This window comes from Pocillopora damicornis, chromosome 5 (assembly GCF_964200805.1).
Source record: "Pocillopora damicornis chromosome 5, jaPocDami1.2, whole genome shotgun sequence".
Lineage (NCBI taxonomy): Eukaryota > Metazoa > Cnidaria > Anthozoa > Scleractinia > Pocilloporidae > Pocillopora > Pocillopora damicornis.
The window spans coordinates 3,646,201-3,664,652 of record NC_142674.1 but is presented as its reverse complement, the minus strand read 5'-3'; the positions used below and the strand labels follow the sequence as shown (position 1 = coordinate 3,664,652).

General features: G+C 41.6%; 1 protein-coding gene across 1 annotated transcript; it reads left to right on the top strand.

Moving 5' to 3' along the window:
• Positions 1-781: 781 nt before the first annotated feature.
• LOC113676949 (uncharacterized) lies at positions 782-17,608 on the top strand. The gene is made up of 8 exons (XM_089207623.1): positions 782-952; positions 4,845-8,720; positions 9,268-9,445; positions 9,825-10,110; positions 10,569-10,819; positions 11,714-11,942; positions 12,966-14,317; positions 14,713-17,608. The coding sequence occupies exons 2-8, from the start codon at positions 4,852-4,854 to the stop codon at positions 16,849-16,851; spliced, it is 8,304 nt and encodes a 2,767-aa protein (XP_089063749.1). The 5' UTR covers positions 782-952; positions 4,845-4,851; the 3' UTR covers positions 16,852-17,608.
• The last annotated feature ends 844 nt before the right edge of the window (positions 17,609-18,452 follow it).

The window sequence follows — 18,452 nt, the reverse complement described above, 5'->3', positions numbered from 1 at the left end:
TCTTGTACGGTATTGCTTTCGAACGGTGTGCTGAGCGTAGTTGATCGGATCGAATAAAACGTGGAATTGACATCGAATTGACGGCTGTTACAATTAAGATTTGTGCTTCACACAAAGCTTCTTTTCCATATGTTTGTGAGAGGCAATTAATTAAGAAATTAAATGCTCTGTATCTCTTAGTTTAGCACCTGTTCTGATCTATGTGGTCTTTAGAAATGAATCCCAACTTGGAAAAGTTCCTCTATATTTCCATCAGTCCTGTAAGCTTTGAATTGGGAACATAACCTGAATAGAACAACGTTTTGTCTCAAACTCCCGTGCAATTTTGAAGAAAAATTGAACCTAGTTTTTGTCGAACACATTTAAGAAAGTAATCGAAAAAGCGGAAATTATAAAATCAGCGAATAATTAAGTAAATTTGGAGTTATCAATAAATGTGAAAAATATTATTTACAAAATCATGATAACTTCAACAGTAGTCACCCGTCTGAGTTGTTATGGCATTCTAATGTTATACATAATGAAATCACAGATTTTGAACATTTACCCATTTACCCGTATTGATAAGACAAGAGGTTGAATTTCATTTAAGGAAAATTTTTATTCAGCCCGTCTGAAAAGAATTGTGAAAGATGAATTGTTGTGTGAGTTATGGAATTTATTGAACGCCATGTATATGAGGACGGGTGATTGCGTGATTGCGTCACGCAATCACGCAATCACGCGTACAACCACCTCCGTGACGATAATTTGCATAATTTATCTTTCCGAGAAACAAACTAAGCTTTCGAATTCCCGGAAGCAAAAACAAGGTTTACAGCAAGTGATTTCTGTTGTTGAAACTGCAAATGTCGGCAACTTTGCACCTTTTTTAGCAAGTAAATTGTAACATGAAGATGGATTTGCGATCAAAGTAGTTCCTTTACATCTTGAAAAGAAAGTTTTACCCAAGGTAAGTCATCTTATCGTGTGAAATATTATTGGTATCGAAAAATGGACGCCATTAACACAGAAAGTAAATATGTTCGCTAGGATTTAGTTCAGAACGAGTTTGGTGAACATAAAAAGTATGAAGCCGAAGGTTAAAGTATTTCACTGGGCAATAAGTGCAATTTTCGATCGGCCGATGTACTGCAGTTAGTTGTAATAATTTTAAATCACCAGCTCTAAATGCAAAGTGACAATGTTTTGATGGAAGAAATTTTTTAAAGTTGCATTCTAACACTAACTATGGTAGTTGATCATGAAATACCGCGTAGAGATGAAAAGAAGACATGTAGCAGTTATATTTTTGGATCGGAGAATAACTTCCCATTCGAAATCTTCATGATGGTTTTCATGAAAAAGCGCCTCAACGCGAATCCGATCTCATATAACGTTATATTTATTTGAGATCAAAATTGTAATTCAGAACGATACGGACAATTTTTCTCAGTGTAGTAACAAAAGATTAATCGCTCATCATTGTTTCTGACATAAACATTGATTATAAGGATAGGAAGAATTATGATAAGCATAGACTCGCCAAAGGGTTGCGTGGTATGAACTTTAAACAGTTGGTCGATTTTATAACGCGCCCCGTAAGCAAAACCTGTCTTGATCATGTGTACAGTAATCAACCACAGCGAATAAATTTGGTCATCAGTGCAGACATTGGCTTAGCAGATCATCTACCAGTCTTTGTAGTCCGCAAGTATGCACGCGGGAATCTAAACAGACAATCTTCTCGAATCAAGTACCGTGACATGAAATCTTTTAATGAGGATCAATTCAAGCGAACACTAGAGCAGACCCCATGGGAGACGGCGTTTGTGTTCGAAGATATTGATGATGTTGTTTATGCTTGGGAGAAGATGTTTAATTTCGCCCTCGATGATCATTGTCCTTGGCGTGAAAAGAGAATCAAACACACCACTCAGCCGCCCTGGATGAACAATGCGGTTATTAAAAAATTGCACTCTCGTGATCACTTTTTGAAGGTGGCTAGGCAATCGGACAATAGTTCTGACTGGGCAAATTATCGAGAGGCGAGAAACAAGGCTGTTTTTGCCTTGCGCTCAGCAAAGCGTGAGTTTTACAAGAATGCATTCGAAGAAAATCGAAACAACCCTAAAGCAACGTGGAATACGATCAAAGCATTGACAGGATCCGGAAAGATGAATAAAGGGATTAGTCAGCTACAGTTGGATGGTAAGGCTGTTGAAAATGCTACAGAAATTGCGGAACAGTTTAATTCATATTTTTCCTCAATCGCGGCTAATCTGAGATCCGGACTCGGTAATACACCATCAGACTTGTCCAAGTTGGTAAACTTTGTTGAGTCTCGCAAAGATCCGGATGTGGTTTTCTCTGTTCCAGACATAACCGATGCTCAGGTGCTTCAGATTATAAAGGGAATCAGTCCTCATAAGGCTGCAGGTATCGACAAAATCAGCGCCAGGTTTTTGCGTATTGCCGCTCCCATTTTAGCTCCAAGCATAGCAAGGCTTATCAAAATGTCGTTTTCCACAGGAAAGTTTCCTACTCGTTGGAAAACCGCTAATGTGACACCACTGTTCAAACAAGGTGCAGCAAGTGATCCTTCTAATTATCGCCCAATTTCTGTGCTACCGGTAGTGTCAAAAGTAATCGAACGTCACATGCACAACTCTCTATATGCTTTCCTTATGGATAATAACTTGTTATATTCCAGACAGTCTGGGTTTCGTAGGATGCACAGTACCGAGACTGCCCTAATCAAGTTAATTGACGAGCTTTTGTTCAGCCTAGATAATAATCAGGTTTGCAGCATGGTCCTGGTCGATTATCGTAAGGCTTTCGACATGGTGGACCATAAGCTGTTGTTGCGCAAGTTGGAACTGTACGGCATAGTAAACCGGGAGCTTGCCTGGTGTCACTCTTATTTGTCGGAAAGGAAGCAAGTGGTCCGTGTAAATGGGAGTGAGTCAAGCGAAGCTTTGATGTTGCATGGAGTCCCCCAGGGCAGTATTTTGGGTCCTTTATTCTTCATTTTGTTTATCAACGATCTGCCCTTGTATACAAGTGCTCAGTTGGACCTCTACGCAGACGATACGACTGTCACCGCTTCTGCGGATGTGAAGGACTTAGCCACCTTAAATTCATCACTAAACAAGTCTGTCTCTGAAATTCAATTATGGGCTTCAGCGAATAAGCTCCCATTAAATGAAGACAAGACTAAAGTACTTACGATCACTGGCAAAAGACGCGTGGCCAACATAAATAGAAGTGACATAGATGTAATCGTAAATGGAAAACAGCTCAGTAATGTGGATTGTGCTACCTTATTAGGCGTAGAAATTGACAGCAAATTGTCATTTAATGAACATGTTGAGAAAGTATGTAAAAAGTTGGCCTCTAGAATCGCAATATTGCGTAAGATCCGAGCGTGTCTACCTCTTAAACAGCGACTTCAGTTTTATAATAGCATTATTCGCCCTGTTATGTCTTACGCTAACGTTGTTTGGGCAAATTGCGATAAAGAGTCGGTTCATAGGGTCTTAAGATTGCAAAAACGTGCGGCACGAGTTATTTGTTATGCCGATCGCATGACACCATCAGTTGCTTTGTTTAACAAGCTAGGTTGGATCCCGTTTTATGAGCAACATAAGATTGATAAATGCACAATAATGTATAAGCGAATTAATGGGACTTTGCCGAATTATCTAAATGAACACTTAATTTTAAATAATAAGCGGCACTCCCGCAACACTAGATATTCAAGCACTAATGCTGTTTGTCCTAAATATAAAAGAGAAACAGAAGGAGGACGCTCTTTCGCTGTTTCGGCAACAAGACTGTGGAACAGTACACCAATTGAAATTAGGAAACTAAATTCTGTAGCATGTTTTAAAAAGAACATGTTTGCCAAGATTTTGAAGGAACAACAATTTTTGCATCATTTCATAATTTAATAATTTATTTTTATCTTATAATCGAATCCTGTCATATTTTATATTTTAACTGTATATATATATATATTTTAGCTTACAGTATTTTAGATTGTAAATAGTTGTGAGGGCCACAAGTTTATTAGCCTTTGGCTATTGAGTGCCACCCTCTTTAAATAAAGGCTTTACTTACTTACTTACTTACACATCTATCGAATATATCGCAATCAGGTTCAATACTGAAGCCGGTTACGTTCGTTGCTCAATCATGATACGAAATTTGGTCTGACGCCAACGTGGAGCTTCGTCAGTACCAGTCGCTTTCACATAGGATTTTTTTCTCTTCTTGACAGAATGGTACCCTACTTGACAGAATGGTAGGACAGTCTTGCACCCGATGATTTCCCCAAGGGTTGCCAATGTACCTTCATAACCAAATACCTCAAATTGCCTACAGTTGTTGAATCGTGTCAAATGCTAATTCACAACAATCGTGTAGAATGAAATAACTGCAGAAAAAGCGAATATCTGAGACCCAAGACACCTGAATACCCAAATTCCCCGGCCAAAAAAATGGTGGCAGGAAATAATAAACATACGATTATAAACTATACAGAGAATTTATTCCAAAATGTAAATAAAAACCCTTTACATGGTTATGTAATAAAGTTAAATCAAGTAAGATATTGTTACAGCATAGAGAATGAGGGCAAAAAAATGGGGGCAGTTGCATCGCCGGGAGTACATGAAATCGTTAGTGAACGTGTGCTATTTATGAATGTCAGTGCCCTGTTATTAAGAGATGCATTGAACTTAACCTCAAGCGCTTGATTATCTTTGATATTTTCAGCTTTCCTCTACAGTTTGCGGAAGGCAGTGGAGGGGGGGGGGGGGTGAGGGGTGTTCCGCAATGCTAATATTTCTATTTCTTGGCAGATCTTTAATGGCTTACGTAGCACAGGGATGGTCCCTCATGAATCGAGTGGGCAAAGTTACTCTCCATTGTAAAAAATGCAACACAGTACTGGCCACGAGGGAAACTGTGATGCTGGCTAAAGTACCCCCCTCCAGTACCCATTTGGCCGTCCGGGAGGGGATGGAAGAACAAGTAGAAGCAAAACTTAGTAAGTTTGACAATGAAAAGGGCGGGAAAAGCACACGGTACTGCCCTTACATTTTTCGTTGCCGAGAGTGTGACAAACATGTTGCAAACTTAACAAAGGTAGCAGGGAAACTGCTAATTTGTTTTAAAATAGAAAATATAGATATTTTTCATAATGGAAAAAAGATAACGGCAAATAAACTGTCAGAAGTGCGCAAGGAGTTGGAAGAAGAGTGTGGAATTGAAGTTGTCAACGTTACGACGCATGCGCAAGAGACAGGAAGAATACATCAGTCCCGTGGGGATAGCAAATCCATGGTTTATTGTGACACAAGTGGGTTGAATCATACATCGCGCGAAATCGATTCCTTAACGCGTCTAGTCCCGCGAGATTATCAGCGGGAGTTGTTCCTTTCTGCCATGCGCGGTAATACGCTGGTATATCTTCCCACGGGCTCAGGAAAGACCCTGATTGCAGCCATGGTGATGAGTTGCATGAAGAAGTTGAATCCAAGCAAAGTTATGGTATTCCTTGTCGACCGAGTACCGTTAGCGTACCAACAAAGTGAGAAGATCAAGTCACAGTTGACAGGTTTGACGGTTGAAACGTTGGTGGGTGAAATGGAGTCACCTCAAAATGGGAGTATTCATCAAAGATTAGCTGATAACAAGATTGATGTGTTAATCTTAACACACCAGATTTTTCTAAATTTTTTAGCCGCGGAGGACAACCCGCCTATTCGGCTGTCCGATGTTTCTGTCCTGGTTTTGGATGAGGCTCACCACTGCAGCGGGCACCACCCGTACAACAAGATTATGGAGTACTACAAAACAACACCAAACCGGTTTAAACCTGTTGTGCTCGGTTTATCAGCCTCGCCGGCCGGAGAGCTTGAAGTCGAAAAAACCAGAGAGAAGCTAAAAAAGCTCCTTGAGAACTTGGATTGTAAAATCGCGATGCCCATTGAGTCGGATTTGTTGTTACATGTGAATATCCCAAACGTGATTTATGAAACATCTGACTGCAAGAACACTGAACAAGTTATTCTCCAGCTATGTACTGAAGATCACATCGAACATCTGATAAAGAGCCATCTTAAAGATGTACCAGATCGTCAACGTTTTGAGTTTCCCGTCTTCTCATCGAATTTTAGAGGTGCGCTGAGAAAGCTTATTGATAGTTACCATAGTAACAAGAAATGCTTTAAAGCGCTGACCGTTGCTGAGCATGCAATGCACTTGCTCAGTGTTGTTGAGTTTTGCGAAGTTCTCGGTAACCAGTATGCCGTTGAAAGTCTTAAAGAATGTGTACACCGCATTGTTTACGCTAAGTCGCCGAAAGATTGTGCTTTGAAGAAGCTAATTGGAAGTCAACCTACTTTTCAAGCACTCGTATATTTAGCTGACCAAGCAGGCAGGGCTGACCACGCACGTGCAGTTGTCATGTCGGACAGGTACAAAATTCTTGAGAAGCACATAAAGCAGTTCCTATGCCAAGCTCAAGAAGACCCAACTTCTAGAGGCATCATCTTTGTGAGCTTGCGCAAAACGACCTTCAAACTTTGCAAGCAGATCAGAAAGATCCCGGATGTGGCCAAAACATTAAATCCTTACCCTTTTGTCGGCCACGGACAAGGAAGCTATGATGGAATGAGGTGGAAAGACGAACAAGAAAAGCTGTTGAAAGAGTTTAGGGAAGGAATATGCAAGCTTCTGATTTGCACGAGTGTTTTGGAGGAAGGACTGGACGTCCCCGAATGCAACCTGGTCGTTCGCTTTGAGGGTGCAGCAACACTTCGGGCGCTGGTTCAGACCCGCGGGCGCGCGTCCCGTAGACGTGACAGCAAGTTTGTCGTCATTTGCAATGAAAAACAAGAAAGAGATGCCAGAGATCTGTGTCTCAAGGAACAGAACATGGAAGAAGCTATCAGATGTTTGATGGATGGCCCGAGGTGCCAATCACAAGCAGATGAATTTGGATGCGAAGTAAGAAAACCAAAGCTCTTCCTGCCCGGCACAGAAGATAATGGTGTGAATACTTCTCCAGTCATGCGACACAGCCCTCGTATATCTGTCATGGTGCACAATATGGTTGGTCAAAAACCTCGCGTGATAGATTTTCTGAACGACACCTTTGACGTGATATCTTCAAAGCCAATCCAGTCCACTTCATCGCTCGTTGATGCACCTAAAAAGAAAACTACATTACAAGATATGGCGTTTGAACTCGAACCAAGCGATAATAAAGAAGCCAAGGAGTTTCGCTCAAAGGAAGAGTTTGCATGTCACGTGACAGAAGCGTGGTGCACGTGCCTCACCGACCGTGACGAGGAACCACTTCCGGTTTGGCTTCAGGCCCCGCCATTAGAAAAACGCCGCAGATCTAACGAGCCATTTCATTGGTTGAAAGCAAATTCCTTGTGCTTGGGTACTTTTGTGAGTCGATGCCATTTTCAGTGTGAGTGGCCTCTGGAGACCACACTAAAAAATATTAAGATTCATTTTGATCACAGCTTTAAAATGCTGACCTTGCATTCCTCCAGGCAATCTTCCATCGTTCCTGGTCAAGGTGCTGTTGGTAGAGGTCCATACAAGATAGAATTTCGCTACGACGAGATTGAAGATTTCATAATCGTGGATTGTGATAGTAGTGCAGGAATCATCAAAATTTTTCTGACGGCGAGACACCCTCCACGGCTGTATCGCCAACTGGAGGACGAACAAAATTTTCTCCACCTCGCTCAAATGGATGAACAAGACGATGAAGATGATTCAGTCGTCTCGTCAAGTGAAGATGACTCGGAAACCGAAGGCCTCTCGACCGACGAAGAATATGCGGATGTAATAACCGCCGATTTCCATGACGCCTCCCCAGATTTCTCAAGTAATCTCACAGATAAAAGAATCTGGGAAAGGTTGTCAGATTTCCACAATGGTGAAAATGCCGTAAGCCAGTGCTTTACCTATTGTGTTACAATACCATTTAATGAACTTGTCCAGTTGAGATGCTTGTTGACCACAGTCGAGAAAAGATTCCACAAAAGTGCATTTTACTGCCGAGTGAAGGAGAGCTATGGGAAACTACCAGATGTAAACATTCCCGATAGTTTGCCATTTGACGTTAAGTATGCCGCTGGAGGTGTCCTCAGTTTTCATCCTTTGGTTCGCGGAAGAGTGCCATCTGGTAAATTTGGTAGACTTTTGCTTGGAAAGTCTTCCGATATAGCTATTGCCGCTTTGGAAAAATTGAGTAAAGTGTTGGAAAAAGACAAGTTTTGTGACCCAGGCAGCACTCTGGAGTCGTTACTGAAACAAAACAACCCATCGACCTCCGGAATGTTTAACAGGTTGGTTCCAGGCCATTGCGCTTTGATAAAGCGCGCGGTCATCACCCCAACGAGGCTGCTCTTCTATCCACCGGAAGTCATGGTGAAGAATCGCGTGCTCAGAAATTATGATACAAACGACTTCCTTTGTGTCAGTATTCGTGACGAAGACCTGTCAAAAATGTCTGCAGTCAGAGGGAACATCGACGATCTATTAGATGGAATGAAACTCAAACTAGATGAAGGAATTGAGATAGCTGGTCAGCGGTTTCAGTTCTTGGGTTCCTCGAACAGTCAGCTTCGTAACCATAGCTGTTGGTTTGTAGGGCTCAGTTCTCTACCGGACGACATTCGTCGCTGGATGGGAAAATTCACCAATATCAAGTGAGTGAGCACTATTCCTTTATTCAATTTCAAACAAGTTAACGTTTTCAGTCAAAATAATTCTCCTGTAAAGCGATATAATTCCTTCAAACAGCCAAACTATTGATTAGAGGTGAACAGGAACGCAAAGCATTTGAAAAGAGTAAGAGATAACAAATGTTGGCTACTTATTCACTTTGTTACGGGGAAGTGATCAGAGTCTAGAAGTGATGTTGTCACACATTCACCTTTGAGATTCACCATTATTAAATGGTTATATGTACTTTATTTAGGAAAACTGCAAATTACTAGGTATGATGGGAGCAAAGTATTCTGGGACTGTTTTGTTTCACATCACTCGGTGATTGGTCAAGTAAAACTGTTCAACCCTTTCCGCCATTGAGGTGCAAAACTCAAATTGGTCGTGACTCTGCTATTCGCATCTTTCCCCGTTTCACGCAGTTTACTCGTTCATTTATTTTCTATTCCCTTTAGCCTCATGTGATATTTTCCTCTGTTCTAATTGGCCTTATGAACATTAACATTTTTTATATTGGCTTTCCAATAGGTGTGTTGCCTCATACATGGCTCGTATGGGCCAGTGCTTTTCCACCTCCTTAGACGCTGTGGGGTTTGCGACCAGTGAGGATACCTATTATGACGAAGAAGATGACGTTGAAACAGCTGACCGAGAATACTGCTTCTCTGACGGAGTCGGAAAGATATCCGAAGAGCTGGCCGCAGAGGTATAGCAAATATTTGTTTAACTTGGGAAAAAGGGAAGATTTTCTCCCCTGAATACCTGAATACGAGCCCGCTGAAACACAAAGTAGTACTGTGGTGTAAGCCTCTTCACGTGAGGTGCATTGGAATTACCATTTGCGACTTCTCCCTCTTTGAATAATCGTTTTTACGTTCTCATTTTAGGCGTCTACGTGTATTTAATTTCAGTTCTTATCTCCTCCTTGTACTAATTTTAGGTTTATGACAGTCAGTCCTTCGAAAAGCGCTGTAATACACTGTACGTGTTTTAGAAATTTAAAGAGTTTCTAATATGTTACGAAATCTTCATTTGGCAATAGGAGCTTTCAGCCTCTAGGCCTAAAGAAACACATTCTATTTCAGGTTGTCCGAAAAATTGGTAAACCATTCAAACCATCCGCATTTCAAGTTCGTTTCGCCGGCTACAAAGGTGTCCTTACGCTGGATCCCAGACTTCCAGGGAAACAGGCCATCTTTCGTAGGAGCATGTTCAAGTTTGATAGCTTTCACCGCAGACTGGAAGTATTGCAAACGTCTCGTCCTCAGGTCGTTTTCCTCAATCATCAGGTCATCATGCTTCTATCTAACCAAGGAGTCCCGGATGAAGTCTTTATCAAATTGCAAAACGACATGCTGGACAAACTGTCAGGTGAGAGGATGTAGTCAAGAAATTCGAATCAGAAAACTTCCGACCCAGATAGGATGATCACTTCATCTTGTTTCGACTCATTACATGGAAACATGGTAAAAGGTTGCCTTTAGAGTTTGAGAACGTTTTAGCTGATAAAATATGGAGACGTGCGACGTTTACACCTTTTTTAACGTTTTGTTTTGTCTCTGTACTGGCTTAAACCACCTCATAACCATGCATTTAAATACATGCTACTGGGCAGTACATGTGATAGTTATGCTGTATAGATGTTCGCTAATTTTGTCACTCAGATGAAAGCTTTTTAAACTCTGCATTTTCATTCCGTGAAAATTGTCTATATTATAACAAAACCATTCCACTCAACCGCTGTTGCCGACTAAGTTAGAATTGGCAAACAATAGAGTTAGCGTCCAGGTATTATAATATCTCGTATTACGCCTGTCTTTTGTTCAAAGGGATGCTTGTGAATGAACGTGATGCTATTCAGCTATTGGGAAGTGGAGCCAAAATGGGCGTGTCCTATCACAATATTTCTAATGCAGGGATACCACTGACAACGGAACCATTCTTTAAATCGCTGCTGGTCGCCATGTACCGAAATCATATGCACGAACTACTCGCTCGAGCCCGCATTCGTTTGCCACCAGCGGAAGCACGCTTGATGATGGGTGTAATGGACGAGTTAGGTGTATTGAAACCTGGTCAAGTGAGTCTTTTTGATTATTTTTTTTAAAGTTTTACTTTTCTCTATTTCTAACTCTGAGCCTGGTATGGAGGATTCTGCCCCAATATAATCCAACGATAACAGCTGTTTTTAACGAATGGCTCTGAAAACTGGTTTTCAAAATGGGTACAAATTTAACCCCTTTGCGGCAGATTTACACAATGAAAAAATCATATTTTACGATCGAACTTCTCGCGAATATTTCGACCAATTTCTGAACAGCTAAAATACTTCGGGGCTACACTGTCTGGAAGGTCAATATTATGCTGATGTGAATATGAAAGTGATCTTCGCAATTATGAACACTACTTAAGCAGTAGTGAAAAGAAGGCCTGAAAAAAGTTCAGGCCTGTACGGGATTTGAACCCATGACCTCTGCGATACCGGTGCAGTGCTCTACTTCACCTCTACTCTTTTCACTACTGCTTAAGAAGTGTTCATAACTGCGAGGATCGCTTTCATATTCACGTCTTTATCCGCAGTTCAAATATATGACTTTCATGTATTCACAACCGTCTATTATGCTGATGGTCAATGTCAGTACCTGAGCAGCTGTTTACACACTCCTCCCCAAACCCAACACTACCTAACTTGTTTACACTTGAATATTGTTGGACTTCCATAACATTTCACCATTACAGAATTACTTAATGTCCTGCCAAAGAGCATCAGATGGCCGGACATACTCTCCGTTCTCCCCACCCCCCCGTCCCCCGTGCGCTAGCAAAGCAGGCCACAATAGGCCTCATATCCCGCTCGCAACCACTATCAGACCACTTTTGGAAAAATAATGTAGATTTTGAGAAAGATAAAGAGGAAGTTTGCCTTTGGAGTCCTTTGAATAACCTGTTCATCCTGTTTTATCGCGTTCGTCAGGTTTTCGTACAGTACTCTGCGGTTGAAACACGTGGGGATCGAGATGACGAGTTTAACAAGAGGGAAAAAATTGTGCTCAGGGGATCAGTGGTGGTTACTCGGAATCCATGTTTACATCCGGGAGATGTACGCCAGCTCGAGGCTGTTGACGTACCAGGCCTCTGTCATCTTGTGGACTGTGTCGTTTTCCCACGTCAAGGCTCAAGGCCACACCCTAACGAGATGGCAGGTAACATGCCTGTTGCGACACTTTGAATCGCTTTCTCTTCCAACCTGAAACACTTACACGCACTTAAAATTTTATAGCTTGATTTATTAGGTATCTCGTGAAAGGACCTAGTTTCCACAGAAGACAGCCTCCCCAACGGAGTAATGTGACCGAAATTTGTTTATTTATTTGCGATATTTAAACGGGCTGGCTCAGTGCAGCATCAAAGCTGGTTTAAATTGGGGCCTGTATAAACAGTAACAAAGTCAGATCACGTCACCGGGAGCTACGTTCTTTTTGCGAGAAATGCGTGGGTTCTTTAATATCGCATTCTAACCAGTACTGTGGAGATGCAGGAAAAAGGGCCGACAGTTTAAGGTCCTTATCTGAGTAGACTAGTGTTACGGTATACTCTAACCGACAGGAAAACAATACAATCCTACAAACTCAACTACTTTATCAAACAACGAGTGATATTCTTAATAAGGAGCGACTCGTAAAGAAAGTACAGTAAAACTTACTTGAGCCCACTACAGTCTATATCTTAGCTCACCACCGAGTCAAACTCACAGTTTCCTCCAATGTTTCTTGAAATTAGCAATCTTCCACTGTAGCTCTCTCTCACGATGTAGCTTTCTAAACAATCGGTCACTCCCAACAACAACAATAACTACTACTTCATAACTGAGTCCTGATGTACAATTACAAAGTGTTCTGGAACATTCCAGAAACTTACAAAAGAACTATTTTAGTAGTATTAAGTAAAAGCTGCGTGACTTGATGAAATGTTCTAGAAAGTTCTATGGTACGCATGTCAGCATGACTAAGCCGTCTGGGGATTTCTAGAAGCTTATGTTTACAACAACAATTACTCACAACACTAGAGTGTCTAACCATTTACAGATGTCATAGCAAAGGTAGCACTTTCTCCTCAGTTGTTTTTAAGACTCTAAGAATCCAAGCGAAATCTACGAAATTTAGTCATAACAAGATCAGATTGTGAATATTGAAATCAGTTTCTGGAAAAATTATTTCTGATTTCAGGCGGCGATTTGGACGGCGATCTATATTTCGTATGTTGGCATAAAGACCTGTTACCAAGGAAAGCAAATTATCCGCCAATGGACTATCCGTCACTTCCTAAACTGGAGCAGACTGAGCCAATTACTACTCGCGACATGACCAAGTTTGTGGTGGATTACATCCGGTCCGATCAGTTAGGCGTTATTGACAATGCTCACAAGGCGTTGGCGGACTTTGAGGAAGACGGTGTTCAATCTCGGGGATGTCTTTATCTTGCAGAACTGCACTCTCTAGCTGTTGACGCACCCAAAACGGGGAAGTGGCCGAGTACTCAGGGTATTGAGGTTAAAAGGCTTCCTGATTTCATGATGAAGAACGATAAACGAAGTTATCCCTCTGAAAAGGTTATAGGAAAGCTCTTCCGGCGCTGTCGGAAGTTTAAAGATGCTACGTCTGAGAAATACGATCAAAAACTTCGTTTGGACAAGTCGTTCCTGTTGCCAGGTAACGACAGTTTCGTTGAAAACGCCAAAGAAGTCTATTATTGGTATCGTGACAAGATGGAAAGCTTGATGCGGCTGTACGGCATCGAAACCGAGGCAGAAATCATCACTGGCTGTTTCATGAAGCTTCGAAATCGCTTGCGCAAAGAAAAAACGGAAATTGCCGAGCTCGTCGGCGAAGAACTGTTCGCAATGCGCTTGTACCTCCGTCGGGAATTCTTTCGTGAATTCGGCAGCGATGGACAGTGGTTAAAAGGTGAAGTGCTGATTTCTGATGAGATGCGTTTAAAGGCCTCGGCTTGGTACAGAGTGGCCTACACGCTTGCGGATGATCATGCAAATGATTCAGACCCAAGCCACGAGAAGAGGCTATTCGGTTTTCCTTGGTTTATCAATGACGTCATGCTCGCCATCAAAACACGAAAAGATCGACCCAGTCAGCCTCAGGCCTTAGACGTTAGCGCAACCGTGGGTCAGAGCCTCGTAAGGTTGTTTAACGAAGAGAAAGACTGGTTACTTGAGGAGTTCAAAGCTCGAATAAGTATAAAGGACGTTATATGTGGCCATCTGCAGGCCGCTGAATCCACTTCCTCAATGAGTATCGTCGGCTCTACTGCCACGCTACTATTTAACAAGACTTCAGATCTTGATCTGTCCTTTTTACCTCAGGATACACAGGCACGAAGCCATCGTGCCCTCCCTGAGGTACCACCAGAAGAAAGTAACACTTCAGTTGAGGAACAAGCGAAAGTATTGGAGTCCCTGATTCCCATCTTGAAAGAGGAGACGTCAAAGCAACAAGAAAAAAAAGACGAAAACGTTAAAAATCTCTTCTGGAAAGTTCGTCTCGTCAACGAAAAGTATTTCCCGGTAAGCATCACAGTGGTTTTAGTTATATCATATCTAGGGGTGTTTATCTTTACCATGAATTGTGGTAAATATGATGTAGGCGACTTAACTTATGCTGTAGCTTTGGCATATGTTCTTCACATATGACTTGGTAAACAATGACACTGTTGAATCAAGGTTATGATAGCTTTACCGACGAAACACAGCTCCAACCATCAAGTGTTGGACGATTGTACGCTAACCATGCTTTGAGAAGAGTTTTCATCCACGAAAAATTAATTAAAAAGGGAAAATGATAACATTTAAAAAAAGATCTATTTTCCACATTCTTCTCCAGTCTTCAGTTTTCAATCTTCAAATCCTGATACTGCGCTTTCCTCAACATTATTTAATTTAAATTTTTGTTTTTCATCCAGGTCCTCTCATGCAAGCGGCCAACAGTGAACCTGATAGATAGCAGTAATTGTTCTCCAACCCTTAGCTGTGATTTTAGTTCATCCCCAGACTGTCTAACAATGGCTGCTCTGCTCTCAAGCTATATCAAGTCGTATCCCCATCTCTTATTGGTACTCCGTGCTATACACCGATGGTGCTGCGTGACAAGGTTGTCACGTAACGCAGCTGGCGCTGGAAACACTTCAAACTTGCTCTCTGCCGTTCTCTTAGCTCAATGCATGCAAAACATGCATTTTAATGAGGAGCACGTTCTGGAAACGATAGCGCACCAAATGCACGGTGGCACAAGAGATGATAAGCAGTCCACGGAGTTGGAAAATGTCATAAAATATCTGGAAGCTTACCAGAACGATTCCCAATTCCCTCAGGTAGAGCCCGACATCACCCAAATTGGCCAGCTTCTGATGACTTTTTTTCAAGCGCACGACTCGTGTTTTGAAAAAGAGCTCCCGCAATCACTCGCACGTCTTTTCCGTGCGCGAAAGCTCTCAGAGCGTCTGGAGAAAGATCATTTAGTCCTTGTGAAAGAACAGATGCAACGTGCCTATCAGCTCCTAGCGTTATTTGGAGACGCACAGATCATGTTAACCATAAGTGGCTCCGAAGATTACAACGTAATTTTTCTTTCGCCGCTTCTTTCCTCGTTCATAGCAGGCGTTGAGAAAAGTAAAGCTCAAGAAATAGCGCGGAAGACCGGAGCGAAGAGCGTCATCATTCGCCCAAATTTTCCACGGTCGCGTTCCTCAGCGGTTCTTGAGGTGAAAGGAAGTGAGCCTGCGATACGAGCAGTGGAGAGGGAGCTGGAAGAGATGAGTACACTGGCATCACGTGACAGAATCTCTCTTATGAGTGACTGTTTTGTAGAGGACGCAAGTCTGCTTTTGTTTGAAGGAAGTCGAAGTCAAAATGATCACGTTTCTCTGACACCATACGATGGGCGTTGTCATCAGACACACGACCAATTGGCCCAGCATCTCGCTTTGCTAGAAAACGTCACGAACGATGGAATCTACCCTTACCGCTGTTATACAGAAAAATTCTTTCAACAACTGCGATTACTTGAGAGAGATTTTGATCCTCAGGTGCATGGTTGTCGTGAATTCGCTGTTCACTTTGGACGAATTTACATGTTCAGTGTTCCGCATATCTTGCTCGAAGATAGCGAGTCCATCACTATTGCAATGCTAAGAACGAATAAACGGAAATCAAGTGTCTTAGTCAGAAGGAACAGCAACAGTCAGGAAGAGTCAGCCCCACTAAGTGTCACTTACGTTGACCAAGAAGAAGAACGCGCTCGGAGAAGGAACAGGCAGGCAAAACGTAATGTGACATTTAGTGAAACCAAGAAGAAGCGGAAACGCGGAAATCCTTCGAGAAGCTCCTTGTTCACGGTTGTTCACTCACCAGACAGAGTGGAGAATTTTCTTCATTATTCCGGATTCCGGCAAGATGGAAATCCCACTGAAAACTACTCAGTGGACATTTTTGATGGATCGGTAGAATTTTACGTCAGGTTCGATGAGGAACTCAACTTTGTTGATGTAAAGCTTCCAAACCTACGCTGGTTTATGGTGGACGTCAAAAGACCATATCAACACCGACCAGATCACGACGTCGCACAAGATGGCGAACAGGAAGATGACAACTTCGTTTTAGACGGCTGGGAGACAGACGTTCGTTTCTTGTTACAAACCCGTTATGCTTTGGCGCCGAGTGACATCCAGGATACCAAGTACGCTAAGTACCAGTGTATACTCGAACCCAGTACAGGTGAGCAGCCATTTAGTGTTCAGGAAGAGTTGTGGAAAGATGTGCGACTTGTTCGCCACTACAAGAAGTCTAAAAAGTTCACATGCGCTTCACGTCAAAGTAAGTTCCTCTCTGGCCTGACAGCATACCTCAACGAGGTGACAGAATATTCCAGACCATTAGGGCCGGAGAAAGTCGGTGAATTTAGAGAAAAACACACTCGTTGGGAAATGTCATTGGAGGCAAAGCTTCCAGAAGATTTAGCTGCCAAGGAAACTGTTAAAACGTTCTTAGAGGAAGTATGGAAGTTCGCATTTGCTCTATCCTCATTCGTATCGAAGGAAAACTGAAAGAGATTAATGTCGGCCAATTAAGAGGCCTCCACCTGTTGAACAATTCTTCATGAGGAATGTTAGATTCGCTGAAATCTTTTTCACGTCACAGAATATCACGATCACTTGATACCAGCTCCAGTTTCCTAGATAAATGGCATACAACAAATAATTTTTTTTGCAATTTCGATAGTCAATTGTTACATTTTTCGAAACTCAATCGATATATATGCGCTCTAAGTACGATTCTATAAGATTATAAACTATGTATAACTGTATCAAATTTAGTTAGCATGCCAGTGAACTCGCTCACCATTCCGAAATGAATCTTTTGTCTGGTCAGTGAATCAGATATTATAGTAAATGTCGCACTAGTTTTCTTAAGAGTGTAATTTTGAGCTTTTTTACGAGAGAATTCCTAACAAGGAATATTCTTTTAACATCATGTTTTTAACGACATTTAAAAGACATTTCATTGGAATCTTTCGGTTCAGTAGCTAAGGTAAAAGTACTGATTTAGATAAATTTTTTTAAACAGTCCTCTTAGTTTTGCTTAATTTTGTCCAATCCGGCAGAAATAAACATGAGGCTGCTGAAAAACAACCTATGCGTAAGCTAAAGGCAGCCATTTTCTAACGCTATAAAGTGAAATTCATGCGCGTGTGGACGAAAATAATGTTTTATGACAATTTTTGGCTGCTGGATATAATTTTTATTGTGTCATGCTTGTTTGAAGCATGTAGGTAACTCAATAAAGGGTTTAAACCTTGCGGAACATTTAGTACTTAATGCATTCTGTTTCCAGGCCGAAGTATTCTCGTAAACGAATTCAGCAACAAAACTGATAACCTACGAAATCTCAATCCTTCGCAGTCACTCTTTGGGAGGTTACGCGATGTTTTCCCTGGCCAAGAGATGATGCAATTCACCACCCGTCCTTTATCTTATCCTATAAAGCTTAGGTACTTCGAGCGCCCTGATTGGTCGAAAAAACTATCGGTTATTGCACCGGTAAACCTATAGAAAATTTGAATCTATGTAAGTTCATTTTATCTTATGCTTGGATTGTTGGGAGAACACTTGAAAAGTTTGTAAATTATTCGTCTCCGGCATGTGATTTCCAAACTTTTTTTGTTTTCTCCCAGCTTCCTGTCTGGGTTGTGCTGGGAAACCGATATAACGTACAGTCTATTGCAGGATCAGGACGTAAAGAAGTCAAATAAAAGTTGAGGTTCTCCTTACGTTAATCAACATAACAAATTCAAAGTGCGTCATCCTCATGTTTGCTGTGCATTTTTATAATTTTTCGTCCCTTCAATAAGAGGCTAACAATGTTTGTTCTTTATTTTGAGTTTTATTCATCTACAAATAGAGTCAAAAGGAGGCTGTTTACAAATTAGTCCCAACAATTCAACTAAATTTTCTTTATGCTCTTTTCACGATTGAAATTCTCTCACACAATGTTTTCTGTCCTCCCGATTATTAATTAGCAAGGCGTGCAAACAAGACTTCGTGCCAAATCTGTGACGCAGCAGCTGCTCATTGGTTACACTTACTCATCCATAATCATCAGAAATTGTAAGATTTTCAGCAAACTACGTCGTCTGGCCGGAGGATGA

Bases quoted from the DNA above. Each gene is read 5' to 3' on its own strand.
- LOC113676949 (XM_089207623.1), top strand. From the start codon at position 4,852: ATGGCTTACGTAGCACAGGGATGGTCCCTCATGAATCGAGTGGGCAAA. The intron at 10,111-10,568 runs GTGAGAGGATGT...TTTTGTTCAAAG, and splicing joins CATGCTGGACAAACTGTCAG to GGATGCTTGTGAATGAACGT. The intron at 14,318-14,712 runs GTAAGCATCACA...TTTTTCATCCAG, and splicing joins TCAACGAAAAGTATTTCCCG to GTCCTCTCATGCAAGCGGCC.